Source organism: Cydia amplana, chromosome 18 (genome assembly GCF_948474715.1).
Source record: "Cydia amplana chromosome 18, ilCydAmpl1.1, whole genome shotgun sequence".
Classification (NCBI taxonomy): domain Eukaryota; kingdom Metazoa; phylum Arthropoda; class Insecta; order Lepidoptera; family Tortricidae; genus Cydia; species Cydia amplana.
In genome coordinates this window covers 4,658,001-4,684,085 of record NC_086086.1, presented here as the reverse complement: position 1 = coordinate 4,684,085, position 26,085 = coordinate 4,658,001, and the positions used below count along the sequence as shown (strand labels likewise).

At 35.2% G+C, this 26,085-nt stretch overlaps 1 protein-coding gene across 1 annotated transcript in view; it reads left to right on the top strand.

The window, feature by feature from the left end:
* The window catches only part of LOC134656256 (lachesin-like), an 86,753-nt gene that overhangs the window by 44,259 nt on the left and 16,409 nt on the right, over positions 1-26,085 (top strand). Inside the window, exon 3 of the mRNA XM_063511771.1 lies at positions 12,238-12,410. Coding sequence (XP_063367841.1) covers positions 12,238-12,410 — 173 coding nt within the window. The remainder of the gene's footprint in view (positions 1-12,237; positions 12,411-26,085) is intronic.

Here is a 26,085-nt window from a genome sequence, read left to right as displayed (position 1 = left end):
AAATCACGTTTCTTAGAATGGCGCACGAATGCTGGGTATATGAGATTTAGATATTTCATACGGTGCGTTAGACGTGGAAATGCCATTTAAATACAAACCCAACGATATTCAATTTGACATAAAGTCGTAATTATTAAATAAAGGAACTTATTTAAACTTGTAAACGTCCACGCCTTTGTAAGGGGCAATAATAACAATTACTTACATATAGTCGCCATCAAAGATATCGGAGCGGTCAAGGCATTCACAATATCTGAACACGCAGTCTAACACCCTGACAATAGAGGCGTGTTCAAATATTTGTGAGCGCCTTAGCCGCTCCGATATATCTGATGGCGACTGTACATAACATAGCACTCCCTGCTTCGTCAATCCCGGAATTAATAGATCTCGCGAACTATAGCGGATATTGAGGTTCACTTTTTCCTACCGCCGTTATTTGAGACACAACAAAAACCTAGCTCAGAAAAACAAAAAAGCGGCCAAGTGCGAGTCGGAGTCGCCCATGAAGGGTTCCGTATTAGGATTTATGACGTATTAAAAAAAAACTACTAACTAGATCTCGTTCAAACCAATTTTCGGTAGAAGTTTGCATGGTAATGTACATTATATATTTTTTTTAGTTTTATCATTCTCTTATTTTAGAAGTTACAGGGGGGGGGACACACATTTTACCACTTTGGAAGTGTCTCTCGCGCAAACTATTCAGTTTAGAAAAAAATGATATTAGAAACCTCAATATCATTTTTGAAGACCTATCCATAAATACCCCACACGTATGGGTTTGATAATATTTTTTTTGAGTTTCAGTTCTAAGTATGGGGAACCCCCAAAATTTACTGTTTTTTTTTCTATTTTTGTGTGAAAATCTTAATGCGGTTCACAGAATACATCTACTTACCAAGTTTCAACAGTATAGTTCTTATAGTTTCGGAAAAAAGTGGCTGTGACATACGGACGGACAGACAGACAGACAGACATGACGAATCCATAAGGGTTCCGTTTTTTGCCATTTGGCTACGGAACCCTAAAAAAGAATAAACTATAGGTCTTTCACTCAGGCAGTCACTAAGCCCCTCAAGTTAAGTCAAAGGTTCCTTTTTAGTAACTATTACGTTGATGACTTGATCACAGTCATCCAGCAGCGGTCGCTCGGCCGTCCATTACGCCATCGTCCCTCTAATATATGGCTCTCATTGTCGCTAACTAACAACAGTCCATTCTGGCTAACGGCCACGTTACGGCCTCAACGTCCGGCCATACACTTTAGGACAATAAAACCGTGGTTTGAACGGGTTTGATAAGGGATAGTTATTTAGTGCCGTATCGGAAGCAGGAGGGAAGGACGATGGCTTAACTTACATCTGAAATGGCAGCACTTTAGCCATAGTGGACTCAAATACAAACAGTAAATTAACGGGTAACTATAAAATAACGGGTTTGATAAGGGATAGTTATTTAGTGCCGTATCGGAAGCAGGAGGGAAGGACGATGGCTTAACTTACATCTGAAATGGCAGCACTTTAACCATAGTGTACTCAAATACAAACAGTAAATTAACGGGTAACTATAAAATCGTAACAAACGTCAGTGCATGATATAAATTACTTTAGACAGAGATTACAGTAAGTACCTAATCTGTGTCTATCTCGTGATACTTTGTGGCAATCTTTGTTTAGGTATTCTAGCCGTGCTCTTAATCATAATCTTTAATGATTTTTAACTGTAATAGCGATGAACTTTTCATCATTAATGTAAGATTAATTTTTATTTTCTTTTACTTGTAAAAAGAAAAAAAAAAGGAATATCTATTCCCTCAATTTATCTAGAATAAAATTATAAATATGGCACAAATATTGAGATATCAGTCTAGCAATACCTTTTAGGCTGTAATTATACAGGGTGGAACGTCACGAAAGACCTTCCCGGAAATATAGCGTCGTTTAAGTGATATAGAATAGATAAGTAAGAGCCAGAATCATGAATTAAATAAAAATTAAAAATAACAAATTCACTACTTTTTAACTGTGGTGATAACCCTATACCATAGTGTGGTTAGATTAAAGAAATCGCTGTCGGGAAAGCTCGGCGATTATCAACGTTTATTTCTGAACGTTGACGTAAGTAATCACACTAATGCATGAATGACGCGTAAATATGTCAAATACTTAAATTCATGAAATAAGTGCGAAAATATTAATATCAATTAAGATCTTTATTACATGATGCAGCCCGTGCCCGAGTATGAGATAGTACAATACAATACAATACAAATACTCTTTATTGCACTCCTCATTACAGAAAACAATACAAATAATACAGGAAGAAGAGGTATGATAGAGATATATTATAATAGATATGATAGAGAAGTGATGATGAAACGAAGCAAAAAGCTATTTTGTCACAGGGGAGATGAACCTCTTAGTATTGGCTTGCAATCCATCTTGGAGAAGGATACTCCGAAATTAAATCCCGGAATGGAGTTACCGTAAGGCGCGAGTAGGGTCCAACCTGAAATAAGCGGCAGATTCCTGCAGCCGACCTGCCTCCACACGTATTGGCTCGCCTTTCCTGTGGGTTAAGATAGTAAAGCCGAGAGGGTAATGCAGGTGCTGGGCATCCCTGCGTTTCCTTAATTCCGTTCCAGGCGGTGTTAAGTCTGGAGAGGTCATTGTCTCTCCGATTTGCACCATAAATCGTCTGCAATAGACGCAAAGGCCAATGGAATGGATGATGAGGATAGTGTATGCATTATTAATATTAACCTTTGGATTCCGTTCAAAATAGGTACCGCATTCGTTCATCTCTAGTCTATCCGCCTGTTGATCAACACATTATCCACGTTTGTTGGTCATTCTGAGCTTATTCGTGGTACAATGGGCTGATTGTCAGCAATCGAAATGTCAACCAAAAGCACGTAAAATCGTCCTACGCCCAGTCTGTTGCGTCCTACGCCCAGATATGTTTTTCTATTTATAAGAATCAGCCGCACTATAGTTGCATGTCGCGTATGATAGAAGCAAATTTAAACAATCAACAAAGGCTTTTTTATCGAATATGATATTAGGTAAGGTTAATGACAATGACATTCTAACCATAGTGTTGATTTTCAACCACGCAAAGAGGTCTCTAATGCACATTTTAAACTAAAATAATCATCAAACACAATTATTACATGAAAAAAAAATCCTGTTCAACCTGGGCACGGTTTCAATTTATTCGAAAACAATTTTATGAAACATGTCAAACCTTTTTATTACTCCAGGTAAACATAGGGGTTCATGGTAAAAGAGGTTACGATATTATTTTTTATTTTTTATGACGATTGAGTACTTTTGAGTGATTGCTTGTCAAGGTCACCATTTGCACTGTTTATTGTCGTTACTATTATTATATATTGTTTGAGGAATAAAATATATGGTTTAATAATTTGCTCTTGGTTTTGCAAATTTCAAAACACCCGGTATATATTATAATTTTTTTGTTTTATTTATTGGTATTTATTATACACAGTCACAATGATATTTATATATTACTAGATGACCCGGCGAACTTAATCCCACACAGTCCATCTGTAGGTCAAACATGGAAGCATGAATTCGCAGTAGGTATCATGCCAACTTATTAAAACAAGAGGGTTTTTGATGTACAGTGAAACCTGGTTAATTGGCACCTGACCTTGAGACCAAAAAGCCTCTATAATTGAAATTTTTGAACCTCTATAATTGCAATTTAGATTTTAGTGCTTTTCGTAATTTTACCTCTGTAATTGATCACATCGCAACTAAGACCTCTATAATTGACACACATTAAATGAAAAACCTGCTTAATTGACAAAAAATTGCCGGTCCCTTGAGATTGCAATTATCCAGGTTTCACTGTATATAGATCAACCTACCTACCGCTTCAATGTCAGTCAGTCTTTAATACTGTCGCGTGTTATTGTATCACGTCGCGTTATCTGTTTCAAGCCTTAATTGCATTTTGAAGTATCATTTTGTTTACAATCATGATTAATGTAACCGCTCATTACGATGGGTGGCGTTGAAAGCATTCCAAATAGATTGACGGGCGTGACATGTAAGGGGCGACCATCTAAAACTGTTGAAAACTCAACTGGCGCGCATTAGTTACTGTAAACTTTAGGTAATAAGAAACAGACATATTCGAACTGTAAGATACGTCAAATATTAGATTAGACATCACCATGATATGTCATTGTCAAAAGTGACGTTTCTTCAAACAAAAACGTCACAATTGACACTTGTTTGACACTGACAGATCTTGGTGATGTCCTGATGTCTAATAGATATCTACTTAGTTCAAAATCCGAATCGGGCCCGTAGACAAGATTTTTTGTACCTAGTCCCAAAAATCCACATGAAATACCTATATAAAAATTTCAGACGCACTCTAGGCTTTTAGCATGATTTTAGGTATTTTTAAATGGACAGTTTAATTAATACGCACCTTTTATCTATTAATTTAAGCGATGGCGTTTTAGTGAAACGTAGTTATAAATCTAGCCTCTGTGTTTTGTGAATTTGTGAGCGGCTAGCGGATAAAGTTGACTTTTTAACACATTCTTTTAGTACATTTTCTTTTACATACTTAACAATGCAATCAACGCTTATTTCACCTTTCGCTCTGTTAAGGATGACTCACACTAGACCGGGCTGGGGCCGGGCCGGAGCTTCCGACGCTACTTTTTCTATGGAAAGCACCACGTGATCACCTATCAGCCGTGATAGATAAAAACCGGCCAAGTGCGAGTCGGACTCGCGCACGGAGGGTTCCGCAGCATGAACAAAAAATAGAGCAAAACAAGCAAAAAAAAAAACAAACAAAAAAACGGTCACCCATCCAAGTACTGACCCCGCCCGAAGTTGCTTAAATTCGGTCAAAAATCACGTTTGTTGTATGGGAGCCCCACTTAAATCTTTATTTTATTCTGTTTTTAGCATTTGTTGTTATAGCGGCAACAGAAATACATCATCTGTGAAAATTTCAACTGTCTAGCTATCACGGTTCGTGAGATACAGCCTGGTGACAGACGGAGGGACGGACGGACGGACAGCGGAGTCTTAGTAATAGGGTCCCGTTTTTACCCTTTGGGTACGGAACCCTAAAAATTACGTATCGGACGCCTCGACTCGGGCACGGGCCGGTCTAGCGTGACTCATCCTTTTCTCTACTCCTACGCTATTTATTTCACCTTAAATATTACCTTATTTTGATTGAGACTTGCGCACAGAGACTTTAAACTTAATTATAGGATCCCGCGTATATAACATATATATAACAAGAAATTTGGGCTGTTCTTTAATGAGCGCGTGTTGTTTGTAACACAAGATACCCTGATTAAGATAACGCCTTCAAGAAATTCACTAAACAAGATAGTTACGTAACTAAGCTGAACGCCGAAATACAGTGTAGTTCTTGTATGTAAACCGGGCGCTGGTATGAGATGAACCAGTTTAAGACGATCTTTACATTCTATGGATACACGCCGTTCCGATGTGTGAGCGAGACACCGCTGTGCATGTATATAGCGATGTCCCACTCGTACACCGGAGCGTCAGTGTGATAAGTGATAACCGAGTAAGCCTGCGGTCGTAGCATGGTCGCGATTTTATCACGTCGCCATGCCTGTCACGCTCTAACAAGTATGTAAATGTGAAAGTGACAGGCATAGTGACAGGCGATAAAAATCTTACCATGCTACCACCTCTGAACTTCTGTGTATTAACGAATAAGCAAAGCAGTTGCTGATCTCCAGGCCAAGAGGGGCATCAAATCTCAAGGAATCGAAGGAATCTGACAGTAAAATTCATTTAAGACTGTAAATGTAGCTAAAGTAAGCCATAAGCAGTCTTCATTTTATGTAAGTGTTTAGTAGTGTTTAGCTAGATTTGTGTCTTGTGTTTCTTTTGCTGATTTTGAGTGTAACGCTATAAAAGTTTGGTTAAGGATTTCACAGTTTCTCATCGCTAAGACTATCGCTCTCGAGCTCTGTTGCAAGAATAACAGGCTGGCTTCTCATTGGCTTCCCAATTTAACACACTCGGTCGTAGAGAGCCATAATGGCGTCGTAAAAATTGTGAGGAACGTCTTACAATCAGAGGTAAGATTAGCAGCGGAGCCGCTATCGGTAGGCGGGTCATTCTTTTTTTAACCGGCTCTTAGAATGTTGCTTAACAAATTTTCAAATAAGATCTTATATTTGATTTTCTCATGGTACTACTCATAAAACAAAAAGCATTTATTTCCTAAAATCAAAATACAAATAGGTACCTTAAATACAACACAAACAAAGTAATAGATACATGGTAGAATGAGACCCCTTCCATAGGGTATAGGCCTGCTACAATACAAGTACCTACTTACCTAAATAAGTATTTTTCTTGTTGATAAGTAATGCCAGATTGCCTGAGTTACCGAAATCAGATGTAGTAGAAATGAAAAAAAAATGTGAAAAACTGGCATCATTATAAATTTTGTTACTCATTAAAACTGCATCCTAAAATTCATAAACAACTCCGCCTGTGAAATGAGCTTACTGCCAAGGTTTTCTCGAGAGAATATTTACATTAAGGTTCTTCAATAACAGGAATGTACAGGTTATTTAAAAGGTGGCAAACCGCATCTAATACCCCCAGAGTTGCCATCAGGCGGACCAGATCATCAGGCGTAACTTTGTTTGCAACCTTCGTAATAAATATAAGACAGAGAATAGTCCGGACGACGAAACTCAGAAATAGTGCCCCAAAAAAAAGGGTCACCAATTTACAAAAGGGGAAACAGTAGATTTTTCCTTTCCATTAAATGTGTAATGACATCGTAACTGAAGGATTTAGAGCCCGAGAAAAAAACGATAAAAATAACTTCGCTACTTTGAAACAGCTTACGTGCAACTGGAAATTTGTTGAAGAGATTAACGGGAACTCGAGTACTAGAGGAAATGTGTTAGTAGCTCAAAGTACTGGAACAAATTGTCTACAGTTTTCTTGAACAACGCAAGAGTTTTAAAGGTTAAGAGGACATTTTATCTGTATTTTTATGGCCGTCATAACTGTGAATACCACATTCGGCTTTATAATAGGACCTATCTTTGAATCACTTCCGTGGAATGCGTGTGTGACTTTCAAGGATATTGTTGATGAATTTATTTTAAATTTATTTGCATAATATTATCAATATAATGTTTTAGCATGGAAAATGTATAAGGTACACGTGTGTGTGTTTGTTATCAAATCACGAAAGTTAAATGACTCACTTCCCGGTTTTCCATGAAGCTTATACTGGTCTCGTTTTACAATCCGGTGAATGCACAATGGAAAGAATTGTGAGCAATAAAAGTTCATACCTACGTATTTGATATTGATTTACAGTCAGCAGCAGAAGTTGCTAAGCGGCCGAGGTGTTCAAAATTACCTTGACACGCTCTTATTCTCTTAAAAATAAAGTCGCGTCAAGATCATTCTGAACACCTAACCCGCTTAGCAACTTTTGCTGCTGACTGTACCAGTAGGTACCTATTTTTATAGCAAGAAAGTAGGTCGTAATGGTAAAGTAATGCGTTTCATGATATATTTCATGAAACGTTATCGTTACTAGGTAGGCCGAAGTAGGTTTCGGCTGACTTATATCTGTTGTTCTATTTAGCAAAGAAAGTATGACACGGAAGCTTAGCTACATATATTGGCGGTGCCCCAATATATTGAAAAAGTGGTATTTGATACTAACAATTCTAATTTATAAAGTGCTTACTTAAACTCCCAATGGTGCTGACTAAGCTCAAAGATAAATGCAAAATGAAATTCGAGTATGAGCATAATTCCCGACGTGGCACGGAACATAAAATTTTAAGTCCTATCCTTATCGATCGGGCTTCCATTGCAGCATATCCGATTTTTCATTGGAGCTTTATCCATTAACAAAAATGTAATACCTATTTATTGTTACCAAATTGAATGTGATATCAGTGTTTTGCGCTCGCATGTATGTTGGTATTATGTCAGTGTTAATTTATAATTTTGTGTAATGTTATGTTGACACTTAAAGTGCCCATTTTACGTATTAAATCGCGCTCTAAATATAATATTAATAAGAAATAGTGGTTTCAACATGCCATCTTTGTGTTAACAATGAAATGCTCTGGAATAGATTGCGATGACTTTTGACTGTGGAATTACTGAATGGAGTTTTTTAGGTAGATATTTATAATTGACGTATTGTTTAGACATTTTAGTTCTGTATAGTGCAAATTTAATTTTAAAAATAGGTAATCTGAATCAGGCCTCCTGCCACTGAAGGGTTTGGTCTCTTTGTCTTTAGTATATGAATACGATTCTTATCTATTTCAGCTTACTCTCAATCACCATTAGGTAGGTGATCATTAGAACTTGTACACCGGTTTGTTTACGATGTACTACCTGAAGTTGTGTCTAGCAAATAAATAGCGATGCGTATGAACATTGATTAGGCGCAATTAACCAATCACTGTTTATTCACCGAGGATAATCAATACACGCGAATCACGTTTCGTTACGTAAGTACTCATAATCGCTGTGTAAATCAATATTTAAACATTTATACTCTAAGTACTTATGGTTCAACTAGCCAATAAAATTATTGCAATATGTAAAATTAAGGTTGGTAAAATTAAGTAATATATGTACCTACCTATATGTCTTACCTATACTTTGAAATTCCATTTAAAATCTGATCACTTCATGATATGGTTAGGTTAGGTTTGGGTTTGACCTTTTCATTACGTGGCCAACGGATAATTAGGTACTTACATGAAATTATTGCCAAATTATCAATTCTAAGATCTGACTACGAAATATTATACATTTAAATTAATATAATAAATGCGAACTACCTACAAAAAAAATCGGTTACCTTTGCATGCTTAAACAGCAAAACTGTTTGAAGTAAAGGGAACGTCACAGAAAAGTGTTTGACTTCGGAGAAAATCGTGGCCAGAAGATGAATTTTAAACCTTTATAAGGCAGAGGGAAAAACAGACAAAATACAATAAAAATGGGTAACACGGCAGCTTGTTACCTAGTTACATGACAGGCCAACAGCGACTCAGATTTTAACCAAATATTTCTATTGAATCTTGTATTCTGAAATAAAACAGGAAAGGAAATCCAACTTATTTCTGTAAATGCGATTAAAAAAACAACAAAAAACAAAAGTTTTGAAAAGTTGAAGGAAAATCAAAATAGGTAAGTACCTTTTTATAGTAATTTATTTTTTATGCACGTAAAAGAACGTTACCTTGAAGACTTTCTTTTACCTGCTTGTTAAAAACTTAAATGAAAATACACTCATTACATGAAACTTTTGGGCTTAAAACTTTTAAGCTAAAGCATGTTTAAGTATATTTTTAGATAACTTACCTTATATACCTACTGACAAGCACATGATTTAACAAAACAAAGCTATGTTTCACGTAGCGGATTTTCTTGAAAAATAATTTTACATTTTTAATCGAAAATTAGTGAATGAACAAAACATAATATACTTACAAAATGCTCCCAGAGTTCACTAGTAGAATAGTTTAATTTAAATTCCGGCATCCCTGAGCAATCATAAAGCACAACACGGTCCTATCCTGACCTTTCCTGTTCAAGCTTGAAATCCTATTCTGTATTCTGTTACTTAATCGACCGTCGAAAATCACGTTCAGTACGAATACCTATTCCAGCGAGGCAAGAATCGGCGCGGAAACATATATCGTAACTCTAATTTGAATAGGGCTAGAGGGTCCGACCTCCTACTTGACTGAGGGTCGACAATATCACATAAATTACTACTTTATGCGTCCGTTTCCTATATCTTTGCACGCGGATGACCCACACCATAGAGAAAAAAATACATAGAGTGCTCACTCCATACATCAGTTTTAGTACCAAAAAGACTATTAGCATCTAGCATCGAGTAGCGGAACTGTCAGTACTGCTACTTGACAATAGATGTAGCACCGACCGGAAAGTCTTATGCTGTTGAGATAAGACTTTCCGGTCGGTGCTACATCTATTGTCAAGTAGCAGTACTGATAGTTCCGCTACTCGATGCTAGATGTAGACAGTGAAATTAATAGTCTAACTGATGTATGGAGTGAGCACTCTTGTTTTACTATATTTCTCTATGCCCACACGGGGTGAGGGATTCATAAGTGATCAGTATTTATGATAACGCTAAAGCCTGCTTTATGCGAGAGACGAAAATGGAATTGTCGTATTTTTTTACTTAATGCAATCCTTTCTCGGGCTGTGTCGAGAGTTTTCCCGATAAAATACAGGCTCAAAGTGAAATATACGAATCAGTTGTGTTTGTGTTGAACAATTGGTTGAGAGCAAAAAATAATTCGGCTCGTTGTTTTTTGACCTATTTACGTTTTAAATAAAATTATTAAATTATACACGTCACCGAGTATGTTGATACGACATGTTGATGTGAGTTTCGGTTCACAACATTATTAAATAATGTAGTTACTGTAAACTCTCTAGTAGTTTCAGAACGTTATTACCGCTAGCCTGTCTTTATTCCGTTTTCGCCCTGACCTGCGGGACCTCGTTGCATTTTTTAACGATTTCCAGCAAATGTCAGGACATTTCCCACTTGACAGTTATTAATAATAAACGCGGTTCCGCTAGCCTCAGACTTCACACTTGGAACATAAGATATATTATTCACATCAGTCAGTCGCAGCACTAGTGTAGATTTGCCTCGCCGAGGAGCCTGGGGAGTACCATCCCATTCCGTACGATCTATATTTTTTAACATTTTACTATTGGATCGTATTCAAAAGTGTTTGAAACAGGAAATTGAATAATGAAAAAGAATTTGGAACGAGAAATGCAACATCCTTTTTGTAATTAGGTTTTTTGATTGTAGCAATTTTCAATCGGAAAAGTAAGTATAAGACCAGTAGCTACAGACAAAATAACATTTTAGCATTTCTGGTTTTCCGGACTAGTACAATCCCTTTCACAATGCCATCATTTTTTTCCGAATATGCTATTTGATTAATAAAACCAATTCAATAAAGGATTCCATTTAAAAAGCCATGACTTGATATACCTATCGGGAATCATCATATTGATTCATGATGTTGATTATTTATGGTGGTACAACTATCACTATCTTCATCATATTCGATTACATACCTACTTACCTACGTACTTATAATTGTAATTTGTTTGGCAATAAATCTGTATCACGTACCTACCTACTAAAACTAATTGTACTTCCAAATTGTAAAAAAAAAGATGGTGTAACAAAAGATGTTCCTATACATGACTATTTCTTCTTGGTTAACTAGTATTTCTTGTATTAACCTGAGGCCGATTGCATAACAAACTACAACTAATATTACAAGCGGAACTCCTTATTTAATAAGTGAAATTAGAAAAGGAGTTCCGCTTGTAATATTAGTTGTAGTTTGTTATGCAATCGGCCCCTGGTCGATGTTATAGGTATCGTGTGTTTGCGAAATTAAATTAGCAAATATTTTCTTGCGTCTCTGTCCAACAAAAAGGCTGTATGTATAGTTCCGAACAATACTATCAATTTTTGAGGCTACTGTACAATTGTGCATTGACTACGTTGATTATTTAGCCAGAATAAATACTATTAGTAGATACTTTTGCGCCATAAATTGATTATAGAATAATTGATTCCTATTAATTTATTACTAAGTATCAGAATACTAATTATCGGACACCGGTAGCATTTTATGTCATTTTGACGTCCAACGTAATGACTAATTGCTCGTTTAAAGGTATAAGAGTGTTACGTTGGACGTCAAAATGACATAAAATGCTACCGGTGTCCGATCATTAAGAATAATAGAAGTCCATGGGCGTCAGGTCTGGACTTCTTGCAGCCCATCTAATCGTTCCATTTGTTAATGTTAGATTTAACGATCATTTTTATTTTTAAGACCAAATGTTTGTTAGAGAAATTTTATCCTGAATAATAATACTATCGATTAGTATAATAAAATATGTAGTGTTTTTTTTTTTTAATTTTAGTTGGTTCGAGTCCCGGGCGAGGCAAGCGAGTTTTAGAAAATCTTTGAATGCAGTTTTGTTTCTTTTTTAAAATAAAGGAATGTCTCCTTTAAGTAAAATGAGCCAGCTTAAGGATTTAAGGTAGTTTCCCCCCAGGGCCCGACTTATCTTTCCACACTGTATAATGATTTTTCCTTTGTTCCAGTGGTGAAAAGCAGCATCCGCCACCAAACAACATCGCCGCTCAGCCGAGTGGGCCCGACGGTGTCGCTCCGAGACGCGGAGCCCGACTTCGCGGGGCCCATTCAGAATGTCACCGTCGCTATCGGGAGGGAGGCGGTGCTTACTTGCTCTGTGCGCGATCTGGGGGATTTTAAGGTATTTGTAATTAAAATTTGATGTGTTTAAGTCAATATTCAATCAATGCAAAAAAGTAGAAACAATATTAAAAAAAAAACTTAATTGAAGCCCTAAGTAGAATACAGCAAAGTATTTTGTATATTTAGTCATGTTTGTAGAACTAGTCCTTAAATCTCTCGTCAGTTAATCCGAGAAGATGACATAAACTGGGTAACTGTGCGAAAGTTTCGGGAACTCTAAAAAAACACAAAATCAATGTTAGCTTCAAAAAGTTCAAAACGATTATGCTTATGTTAATAAACATATATATGTACATTAAATAAATATTAACAACAGAACAAATGAGACCATGCGCCATATTTTCTGCACGCAATTCCATAAGATTTAGTCAGTTCCTTTTAAAGCTCATTGAAAATATTTAGAAATAAATAACAACTATTCTAGGAGAAATGAAATTTACGTTTGCAGCTTCAACCACCGCGCACCTGGCCTTAAGTGCAAGTTAAAAAGTTACGACCCAATCAACTCTAGAAAGCTGTCAGCGTTTAATAAACAAAAATTCGGCCACACTAAAACTTCATTAATGCAGCAAAACGTTTAGTCCTCCTTGCGTCAAGTAGGTAAATAAGTAAGTACACGTCGAAAACAGTCCTTTACCAAAGGCTTTGCAAAAGCGAACCCAACTCTAAGTCTCCCGTAATTGTTTATAGGCAGAAACAATCCACCCAAAGTCTGGATTTGGTCACAATCCTTGTTAATCCTACCTATCCCAACGCAACATTGCTTTATTACACACGCCATGTTTATGTTTACCGTGTAAACAAATTAACAGACTGCCGGTGTTATGCTTAAGCTCGAAATAGTTGGGAGCTTGTTCAATCAACACTAAACAGCACGGTACGTTTGAGGGATGACAATTAAGTTTGATTGTAGATTTCAAGTTGTAGTATATACTACAACTTGAAATCTACAATAAATGTCAGTAATATATTTTGTAGTATCACTAAAATCGTCTTGTTGTGTACTCAGTGCTAGGAAACTGACATCTGGGTAGCTGTGAATGTCTTATAAGGCTAACTTATGCTACATATTGACCCAAGTGGGAGCTGCTTTTGTTAGGTATCTAACTAGCATCAAGTATTATTACGAGCCGTATTGAAAAAGCTACGTCAAGGCCTTTTTTATTTATTCTCTGTAGAATAAGTCAATAAATATTTTCTGAAGATTGACAGTAATCCGTACAGTATTTCGCTTCTCGTTTTGGTTGGAAAGGCAGCTTAGCGAGTTTTCCATCATGTACTATTGACGTGTCTAACAACTTCGGTATAATATTCTTTCACAACTTTGGTAACTTTTATTCACTACTGCTACCCAATACATTTTAAGTTGCTATGTAGTTACTCGTACTTACATTTTACTTACCTACTTATGTCTTACGTAATGAGAGAGAGCTAGCCCCAACAAAAATGTACACATTTTTGAGAGCAATGATACCTATCTAGTATGTTAAAGCTGTATATTACGCTTATTCTAATATTTTCGTGAGGATTTTATTAGTACCTAACCTACCTATTTAAAAAATCGCTAGTGAAACGATTCAAACGATACAAAAATCTTATAATACAGTTTTCGCATTTTCTCATGACCTTACGTATACCTATTCTCTTATTTCATTAGGTACACCATGAGCGGGAATCATGGGACACACAAAAAGGCTTAATGTTGATAATGTTTGCACATATCTGCCTACCAAAGGGCATTTGATCCCTCGATGCTTTCAATTTCGCAGTGAGGCGGTTCCTACGTTAAGATAAACTATCCTCAAATTCACGCTTCAATGGTATTGGAAATTCGCCTTTCATAAACTTTTCTTCGAAAACTTCTTTAGGGGGCATTCAATCAAATCCAACCGGACGGAAGTTTTAAAAACAATATTTTCGTAAATGGTTTTCTTGAGCATTGAGCTTAGTTAGAGAAGATTTGTGATTTTAAATAAATACAATAACTCAGTCGTAGAAATCGATTAAGATTTGTAAATCGTAAAGCCAAACACATTGCATGAGTATTTTTACTAGATATTTATGTACAATGTACTTAAACATTATACTATACAAGTAGGTAAAACATTGTACTATCGTACACGTAGGTAAAAGACATCCTGTACTTTAATGAAGTAGAAGCAAGAAATTATAGGAATGTACAATTTATTATATGTAGTACCTAATCGTAGTTACTCTAGCTTTTCCTTCAACGTTTCAACCGTGGCAAACAACGTACGGTCCGTTTAAAGTTTACATTTTGTAGCACTACTGAGCACTGGCTGCATTTCTGCAGAAGCACATGATCCCGGCCATCGAGATTGAAATTGACATCTAACCACCTAACTGCACTCCTGCAAATGAAAGGTCATAATTATTATCAAGGATTGATATTAAACTTACTGCAGAAATGCATAATAGCAGTGCTCAGGCTGGCCCCGTAGACAACATGCCAATCGCTAACGCTACGTATCGAACGAAAGGCAACTGTCACTGTCACACTAATATGGAAGAGTGATAGAGAGACACCAAGCGATTCGATGGCGAAGCGATATCGATCGTCACCTTGGCTAGACCGCCGATCTGTTGTGCAATGACAATTTCAATGTCAACGGCAATGAAGGAACGCTGATGGAACGAATCGTCTCATTGTTGCCCAAAATGAGCTCGTATGTATGTTTAAAAAGGAACTCTTATGCCTATAAATGCAGTCTGTAAACTATTGTATGCAGATAAACTCTTTTCTATATTAAAAGAAAATCCGTCAAAAAAAAAAAGATTATTAAATTTTTGACCACAGTATTTTTTCTAGACTACCATCGCCCACACTGTTAACTGTACACTGGACCTTATGCCTTTTGTAATAAGTTCCACCGATGTACAGTTAAGAGTGTTGCTGTTTGTAACTATTAAATGATTTCACGTTAAACTTAACTCATGTCCGTTATTATGTTAGACCTCAGCGTAAATTATTGAATCAGAATCCTTTAAACCCTTAGTAATCCCCCAGCCTAAAAATTGAATTAAATCTCACTAATGGTACTAACGTGAAAGTTAACGGTAGATACTTCGTCAAAATACTCGGAAGCAACTACCAGAGGGCAACAGATGGGAAGAGCTTAGCTAAATACGACTAATTAATAATTCCCATCAGTCAGTGCGAGGAAACAGACATGTTCATGTTCATAACCCTTGTAATTGAAAACATCCGGAACGTGGGAAATCTGTACCGAAAGCTTCAAAGAGAAAGTACCCACTAATGTAAGAAAAATGCGAAAATGTTTGTGCTTACATTGAAGGAACATCAGTGCGAAATATGTATGAGAGAAATTGTAAATTGCGTTCTTATTTAGACAAAAAATCAGAGGTGGTTTCTTCCAACCCCTTTTTACGTTTGTAGGTGAAGACTTGTTTTTGTTAATCTCCGTCTCCAACCGATAACTATTAATATGGCTTAGAAAGATGTCACGCAAAGCTAACCACTTTACTTCGTTCGTCAACGACGTGTCTTGTGTTATGGCACAACACGGCTATGGGCATGCTGCCATATTACGACAGTCCTCATTGTACAAAGAAACAACAATAATTTATGTGCTACCTTATTGTTTTGTTCGTACCAACGCTATGAAATGTTTTATTCGATTTTTTGGGTAACGTATTGAGACAATGAAATATTGGTGGCATTTTTGGAATGAATTCTGCTTCAAATGTAAAAGTTATCGATAAGCGCAGAATCAAATCTAATATTAAGTATATTTGGCGCTGGCGATGTAGATACTGAACTTAGATATATTTAAGGTACCTACGAATAACGAATGAATGAAAAATCTTTATTTAGGTACTACTCAACTAGTGACCCGTAGAACCCGTAGATGAGAAGATGTATCTTAATGCTAAAAACACTAGGTATTTAAGCGACAGAACAACGTGGCGTGGTTGTAAATAATTGGTAAAATATATATCTAATTATATAAAATAACATATTTTCCTAATCATATATTTAAGAAAAGCTTCATATAAGAAAATAACATTTGTAAATGACTATACAACCTAACAGTTCATAAAAGATTTCGTCTTTTCCTTCGTATCTTTGAATAAATATTTGAAATAATTTACCTTTTACAATTTTAGCAGTACCCAATTGTTGTTTCGTCTCTCATGGTTCTTGGAACTCACCTTCCCTTCTAACAAGCGGCAAGCCGATATTTAAAGCGCGGCGGTACGTATTTCCATGCGTCCGTTTTAACTGTCAGCCACAGTAACTCGTGCTCCACTTCGATTTATTCTGAAGCGTTCGGTTTACACGCCAAATTTCAGGTTAATTCTATGTACTAAAGTTGCCTTGTGAATTCTGGATTTACCTACCAAGTATTCTGATGAGAATTCACGACTGTTGGAAACTTATAATACGTATAATATTAATAGTACTGGTTTTAGTTTCAAGGCTTAGACGACTTCAAGAAAACATTTCTAAGGTCACATATTATCAATTCCCGTAGACTAGAGATACCTATGCTTAAAGTCATATCTCATCACTTCTCGTGATTTCGGGTGAAATTGTTCTTAAGCGCTAAACCAACCTCGTTGTTTAATTCAGCGTACTTACGCTTTGTTCTCAATTGTATTTTTAAAGAGCTGCGTAATATTAAAAAAGATTTACATTCTTTTAATTTCCTCGATCATGAAATATCCGCTTTAAACACTAGGAGATTTGCAGAAGCCAAGTCATTCTCGCAAAGCTGTATCAATTTAGATTAGTTATACCTAAGCCCTTAGCATACAGCTGAGTTGATATTCCTAATCTAACCGTAGCTTACGCTTAACTGTTTTATAGTCATAGAGATACTACCAAGAAGCTTAGTGGCGTTTGACTTGCCAAGTTTGTCTTTCGTAAGAGTGTGATTTGGGGTAGTTATCATCCCTCTCGGTAACCGAAGGCCGGCGCTTCTGCTACGTAGTTCTAAGCTGTTTAAAACTCGAACCTTACTTGACAAGTCACTTTGAACTTAAATGAAATATGCTCACTTGAAAGTTTCTCGTGCTACTTCTAACTTCATGTTATTACGTTCTTAGAGGAGGTTCAAGTTCTTGGTTTGTTAGCTAAATATACATCGACGGCATTATTTGATGCTATGTAGTAGTTTGGTTAAGAATTATCTAAACATGTATTACTAGACTTTTTATTTAGTTTGGCATTGTTAGTAGCTTCACGAAAACCTTTCACATTTGTTTAATTTTATAAACCCATGTTTTTTTAGCTGTGGTATCAGATAGCCATGCGAATCCCTGGTTCCTTTAGCACATCAAACTCAAAAACGACACTGACACACCCATGTATGGCTGCAAAGAAACGAGTCGTTGACAGTGTCATAAATCTTATAGAGGGACAGACCAAGCTAATTAAGCCTGACATTTGTAATGACAAAGTTTAGTGTGGTAATGTAATGTCAAATTTTGGTAAATAAAAACAATCTAAGTATACCACAAAAGTTTAAGTCAAACTAAAACTTGAATATATTTATAAAAGTGTATTTTAATAATATGTAAATAACACAATATTTAGATACGAGTACCGTTTTAAATACTTGTACTATAATAAATCTCAATAAATCCATCGACGCCCAGTATTTAATCCTAGACCGTAAAACATTTATTTGCCAGACCTACGCCTACGTAAGTACGGTCTACTCCTTGTATTTGTAGTTTAGTAATGGATACTTAAATGGCTGATATTTTATTGCGGTTAGATTGAGTGCCCTTCGGTGGCAAATGAGTTTTTTTTTTCGGTGTGACATCAATCATCTTAGATAAATGGCATTTAAACAGACTCTTCACTAAAGTAGTTTACTTTGCAAAACTAATGACAAGAAATTCAAATAATTTATTTATTTGTTTTTAATTTTTTCTCACAAACAATAAAGATTATGATTGTGATTATTACATGGGTAAAACCCAAATTTTGTTACCTACTTAACAAAAGTTTTGGCGGGACAAGGAAGGAAAAATTCGGTTATAGCAAGCTAGATTTTTTAATTAAATCTTTAAATCATCTGTCTGTCCGTTTTCATCAACAGCGTTGCTTTTTACACGGATTAACTTATTTGCGTGCTAATTAATATTGCTGGTTAGTTATAGTTACCTATTTATAGCCATTTTCTTATCAGATAAGGAATACCTATTTAGTTATACCTATAGGTCGAAGACGCGTTGTTTCGGTACACAGAAAACCTCTCTCTTTTTACTTTTTTGTGATTGTACCTATTTGAATGATATTATCTTTTTAATTTAACTTATTTTATTGGAAATAATCATATAATACCTGTAAGTACTCGTATATAAATTTAAAGAGAAAACAAAAACAATTTTTACCCGACAGCGCAACGCACAGGCATAAGGTATATGTATGTATGTATGTACCTATCAATCTTTTACTGATTTACTTATTGAAACCCTAAAACCACTTAACAAACTCAGTAACGATGTCAAACGCCAACACAGTATCGCATAAAAGCCACCGGCCGCTTTAGCAACTACTGAAATACGAAAACACAATTACGGTGTAACGGAGTATAAGATGCGATCAGTCAAAGTAGGATTAAGGTGGATTGCTTTCACGACTGTCCGGAATATTACATTTTTTGTAACTCTACTCGGAAAGCCGAAAGTTTTGTTGATGAAATATATAAGTTTCAATATGTTAGTGAGGAAACTTTCTATTGTTTATCCGGAATATTGAAGGTATAAGGTACTTCAGCATATTGACTTTTTTCCATTTTATCTAAGTTTTCTTTTCGTTTTTTCTCTTGTCTCAAAATATGCTTTCGAGAATAAAACGTCTGTTCTGGGAAATCTTCATAAAAATGATTGTATAATAAAGAAACAATCAACCAGATGGATTTCCAAGTAAGTATTGCGAATAAGTTTTTCCTTTAAAGCTCATATTTTTATTTAGCTTAAGCTTTTGGTTCCACGACTTCCACGAAGCTTAACAAAGTTGTCTAGTTAAGAAATATTATGTAGATAAAGCAAGTGAAATGGAAATATTTACTGAACAAGATTTTTTAAACCTATTGGATTGTGAAATATCTAATACTAATTACAATATTATCATGCATGCATGTCTGATTTAAATGAAGCTACAGAATTGTGATACGATCCTTAAATAGGCCGGTGATTCAATGAACCAGAAGACATAAATTTGCCTGGCTTGGAGAGAATAAATGTACCACAACAACACGCTTCTCCCCAAGTTTCTACTCCGCGTAATAACTTCACTACAGACATTTATAATATAACATGTAAGCTAAGCGGTAATTGTAAATCGTGACGCGATGTATTTACTAAATGAGCGTGCAAATTCAAACGTCTGCCCCAATTTGTTCTCAATCCCGAGCGCGTCCCGGCCGCCTGGCACTCTGATTCTATATCAGCCAAGTCACTGGAACACTGACCTCCGTCCTTTTCTAACAAACCGTGTTTCCATGATGTACAAGCAAGATAGAGCGATGTATTCGTACGTTTTGTTTCTGAGTTCTTTATCGCGGCTACAATCCGTGTTCGGGACCACCCGACCGTCAAATTCATTTGCATTTCATCCAGCCGTTATCTCATTACGATATGCTGATTTCTCCTCCACCTCATCAGTATCTCAGAAATAATTCATAAGACTTTGGGGAAAGACCGCGTTCACAGTTTGACGCGCCGTCGATACATATTTATTTATGGAAATCTTTATTGGTATTTCTTTCTCTGTAGGCTGATAGGATTTAGTTAAGAGTCCGTTATCGATTTTAGAGCAAAAATCTAAAATTGATAGATTTAGTCGTTGAAATTGTACACATTTTGTTACGTAATATCTAAATAAGAAGTATCAGGTTCTATATGCACGTCTTCTCATCTTGCCTTTTAATAATGAGGTCGCGAGCGTGCGTCACCGGTAATAGATGACGAGAAGAGGCAGTTTTTAAAAATTCATCAAAAAATTATGGTGCTAAATTGTACAAAATCATATATAAGAACAGTTTTATAAAATGTTGTAGATTGTTTAAGTATAAAAATTACGTTGAAATTAAGTCGATTTTCACGAGAAATTGCCACTTCTTTAGAAGTAATTTCTGGTGAAAGTTGATTTCGTCTAACTTTCATTTACTCTTGTTAAATATCATATAACACAAATATAGTCTATTAAAGATAAATGACAGGATATAAATAATACAACAACACCACTTTTAACAATCAAAACTTTTCAATATTTATAAATAAGGACTCTGAAGTCAGAGCTTTACGCGGATTTTCATAAACGATCATCAGGAAAAAAAAAACATTATTAAATCACAGTCTCCTTTTTCAAAATTGTGATTATGAATTGTGATTGAATTGTGATTGTGTGTTTGTGTGTGTGAATAGGAAATATAAGAAAACGCGCTAATTGAAATAATTACTGTTTATTTCTATTAGTAAACGAAAACTGTAAAATATCAACGATGAAGTTTACCAATTTCTGCATTTTTCAACTTTTTTCGTGCACGGGCTCTTAAATTCTCATAAACAATACTGTTGAGTTTGTCATTGATTGATTACTCTTATAAGTAGGTAGCAACGATGCGCGATAGGATATTGCTGGTTGAGTGTCTCTGTCATCGAGTTCATTTGTTTTTGAATTTGTTTTAATTGTTTATGATAATGCTTTCTAAATGATGCGTTTCATTTGAGGTTTTATTAATACTGTTTGATGTAACAGTTACATAGGTGACGTGCAAGCTGATACTAAAGACAAAAAGCGTTTTAACATTATTTTTAAACAAACCCACTCAAGACCAGCGTCAAGATACCTGAAAGGTAAGTTGACATCAAGCTGAGGGGAGGCTTTTTCAGTGACGTTTATGTTTTATATTAATAAAAGTGTTGTATTAGATTTAAGTAATACTGTTAGCGTCCTAAATAAATTTATTTTCTTTCTTTTTCTTTCTTTCAAATGCAATCCCAACATGACCTTTCGTATTATATTACCCTACAAAATCTCCTACAATATCGCTGCAAAATCGCGTTGCGCGTGTTTAATTCGTGTAGTTAGTTTATGAAAGCATAATTATAATAGATAAACGAACTAATGAGGGCATTAGTGCTGCGTCCGGAGCAGCCTCGGCACGTTGCCCACAGCGTATTGGCTTTAAATATTATAAATATTCTCTTTATATTATTTGGTTATTGCACGCTTTTGTTTAACTTGCTATAAACATTGGGAACTATAAGCAAATCTATAGTTTCATTACTCAGATTGTTCTACGGTCGGACTATGAGGATATTCTTTAGTGAAAACAAGAATAAAAATTGCAACAAGCGTGAACAAAGAGTTTGTGCTCTACTCTCTTCAGGTTTTCAAAGGCATTATCTAAATTGAATGTAGTTAAAGAATTATTGTTCGAAAAAGAACCGTCATGTGCTTAAAACATTGTGCTTTTGTTGTTACATAATTTTGTATAAGTGAGATGAAATGACAGATATTTGCCCAGACAAATTAGGGATTAACAAAATGTTTGCATATCAGTTAAATTTGTGCAGTTGGTGTACAGTCAGCGGCAGAAGTTGCTAAGCGGGCGAGGTTCTCAAAATGACCTTGACACGCTCTTATTCTCTTAACAATAAAGTCGCGTCAAGATCATTTTGAACACCTGGCCCGCTTAGCAACTTCTGCTGCTGACTGTACAGTCCTCATATAACATACAGCTGGGTGGTTCATCTCTATGTGGTTAATTAGGTATAATATATAAGAGACCATTAACTTTTGTATATACAAGCTTGAATATATATAGCTTGGGGGCTGGATTGATTCCATAGACTCTATGGAATCAATCCAGCCCCCAAACTATAGAGAAACGGTTTTACGTTAGATCTCAACGGTCGGGCCGTCCGTTATTACCCGCTGCTATAATTACCCGTGAGTCGGCAACTAAGTAATGGCTATCGAGGGCCTTATACAATGGCGTATCATGCAATTATTATTTATTTGATGATTAGGTATGAATAAAAGTATAATAATATGTTACCGCAAAAACTTTAGTGACAACGTTTCAATAATTAAATAAAACTTTTTTTTAAAGGTCTCGGTGAATTTTAACTGGGATTATTCAGTCAAAACTAGTTTTCGCAAATTGCCTTGATGAAAAATAGTTTTGTGATACAATTCAAATATTTATTTCAGTGAAAAGTAGTTTTACAATAATTACGACTGCGTCATCCGAATTTCACTACTTGTAACAGTCAAACTTCGACCAAAAATAAATGAGCCACCCGCAAAAACAAGTGATGACGTGTCTGAATTAGCCACGATTAGCCATAATTTTTTTGGGGCGGGCTGTCGTGACGTAGGCGAATACAAATGTACCAAGATTTGAATTACGTGACGTTTTAGTTTGAAAAAATGACAATATCATATCGGTATCATATTAGAATGAGATGTAGGTACTAACTAAAACTAAAATTGGCCCAGGAGGCGGAAATAGCACAGTTACCTAGTTAATTTCAAATACCATATTTGAAGTATTATTTTTAAGTTCGTATATGTATATTATGCTCCGATTACTGCTTTATGATCAGGAAGCAAGCTGTAATCATAGTTGCTTCCTGCATATTGGACCTGTACAAAATTTTAACATAAATAATTCATTTGCAATTTATAACTTTCATTTTTAATTGCTTTATTTTATACAAATAAAACTGTAGCAATTCCCTTTTAATACAATATAATGTTCATATATAAACACAAGTATTTTATGATTTGGTTGACATTTCCATATAACAAAATAAAGTATTTTTCAACGAGGTAGCAGCAGCCACAGCAGTATAATTAAAGTACAGCCCAAAATTTCGAATAATAAAATCAACTTCGAATTTTAACGCGACGCAAAAACTTATCGGGTGCGCGTCATTAAAAAATAATTAATTTACGTCATCGACTGTCATTGCAAACTTTTATTAAAACAGATTACAGACGGGATTTTATGGAGAGTATTCCTATCAATTACACTTTATTTCCATGGTGGTGGAGATATCTTAAAATATTATTATGTATAATGATCAGCGATAGATCTGGGGCCTATTGCATAATAAAATACTAGCTAATACTATTAGTGATTTTGTATGTAAAATCTCTAATACTATTTTCTTATGCAATAGGCCCCTGCTTCTCTGTGAAAAAAATAGTCTACAAATTTGACGTACCCAATCGGATATAATAATAAATGTCTAAAACGTATTTATTGCCATAACCTTTTTGAGAAGTTATTTCCTTTTTATAAATCAAACAACATCCCATTATGACGATAATTAAAATCTATATCGCGAGTCCTCAGCGCCTCACAAACGATAAATATTTTCTATTAAAGTCTAAAATGTTTCCCTCCTCGAGGTATAAACAAGGTATAGGTACATTTTGTATTATTCTCTTAAATATACGTTCTAAAACAATGTATTAAGAGAACAAAAGACAGAAACTTTGTTGTTTCATATAAACACATGTCGCACAAACGTCACAATAATTTGTGGCGTATTCCATAATATGTTTCAATTAAAATGAAACATGTCTGTGAGTTTCAGACAAATGACATTGAAATTGTTTAACACAAGAATACAATTTCCTTACATTTAATTATGCCTTTCGGCAAAATTTGTATCAAACAATGAAAGATAATTATTGACACGTGAAGTTTACAAATGCGAGTTAACTAAATAAATATTTACTAGTAAAATAAGGTAAGTAGGTACATAACGTACGTAAACTTTTTTTCTAGCTAAAAAGGTTTTACCTTAAATTTTTAAAATACCTACGTCAGGAAACCCCACACAATAACTTCTTGACCCCCTAGGCATGTCCTATAGGTCGGTTAAGGCGAGATGTGACCAGGGTTATTTGTAGTATTTTGCATAATAATATGGTGAGCTTTATGTTATCGTGTAATCATTTAATTATGACAAGAGAAGCCGGTTTTGCGTTAATTAGGTAAATTAATGGTAGATTGGTAGATAAAGGTATCATGTAGTAGTAATACTTTAACTTGAATAGGTGTAAACTTATTTTGTTGTTTTAAATTTAATTTTAAATAAATTGATTATTCGTATTGTATCTAACACTTTATTTTGTTAGAGATTCTGATATTCAATAACTTCCTTATAGTTATATCTAAAGGGGCCCACTGAACAAAAAGTTGACAGTTCCGAACAACTGACAGGCCGATACCGTCCGGCGGACTGTTAATCAGTGGGCCCCTTTAGTGGCTGTGAAAGCTGTAGACTAGCCAAATCGCCATAGCTTAGCCATTTGAAAGAAATACAGAAACTCAATCGTCAAAAAAAACCTATGTAAACAATAAAAAAAATCTCAAAATTTCACAAGAATTCGTAGAGAAATGTGACCTGTAGAGGAAAACATTTTTGCCCAAGGTGAAACAGAGTACTTCGCTTCGCTTGGTCAATAATAACCCATTAGGTATATCCATTATTTATCAGCACCGGTAATATATTCATAATTTATAATCAATTATTCATTGTACGCGTTTCATCGTTATCATTTTGTCTGTATTTAAAATAACCTACGGTTCGTTATTTAAGTACTAATAACTGTGTAAGGATATTAATTTCTCTCTGTTATCTAAAATCTTCAAATCTTCTTATTATTTAGTTATCTTTAGCGGTCTCATTAAAAAGGTATTCAGTTTGTTTGATCAAAGAAAATAAATGTTTTATATTTATTTTCGTATCTGTTAACTACGAGTATTTGTATCTAAATATACAAATAGTATCGTTCACTTCTAGACTTTGATGACTCGATATGTTTGTTTGTGAATAAATATGTAAACTTGCGAGGATTATGCTACTTTGATATTAAGTATCGGAATTACTAAACGTTTCTTTCCAACAAAATTGTTAGAGTTTTATAATTTTAACAAATATAATTTCGCAATAAATACTGTACCTAAGTATAGTATTGTTAACCTTTTCCACGTCGTGTCACTCAGACGCCACGTCATTGAAGTGTCAAAACTGAAGTTGAACTTTATGTATATGCACGTAGGTCGATGTTGCTCTGTGGTCTGTGACCGATTAATCGGTCTTTGGCGTTGAACCTACGGTGCGGATATATCGGTCATTGGCGTCCAAAAGCTTAAAGAAGAAAGCCTAAATTTGTTATACCTAAATGAACCCGGTGTGTTGGTTGAAGATAGCCTTTTAAATGTTTAGAAATATATTAGAGTATTACTTCAACTTTTGCTTTCAAATTAGATTGTAAAAGCTTCCCTTATATAGATTCCATCCGCCCTACTTCTACATTCTACCACCCACCTAAACCCCCTAAATAGGGGTCTCTTAACAACCGTATTACTCTTCCTACTACTTCTCCCTTATCTACTACCATATTTAACCTACCGTTGCCCTTAACCCAATATTCAAGTCTAATTACGCTTTGAAATTATTTTATTTTGAGATAAATTTACTAAATTGTTTGAACCGACAATTATGTCCTAATCTTGTAAACCATCTAAATTTTCCATTTCAGTTAGCCTTCAGCATAAAGTTGCCTGAATAATTTTAGTCTAATTTGATTTAATAAAATATTCAGTGCTTAACATATGTTTACGTAGGTAATGGATCCAAGATAT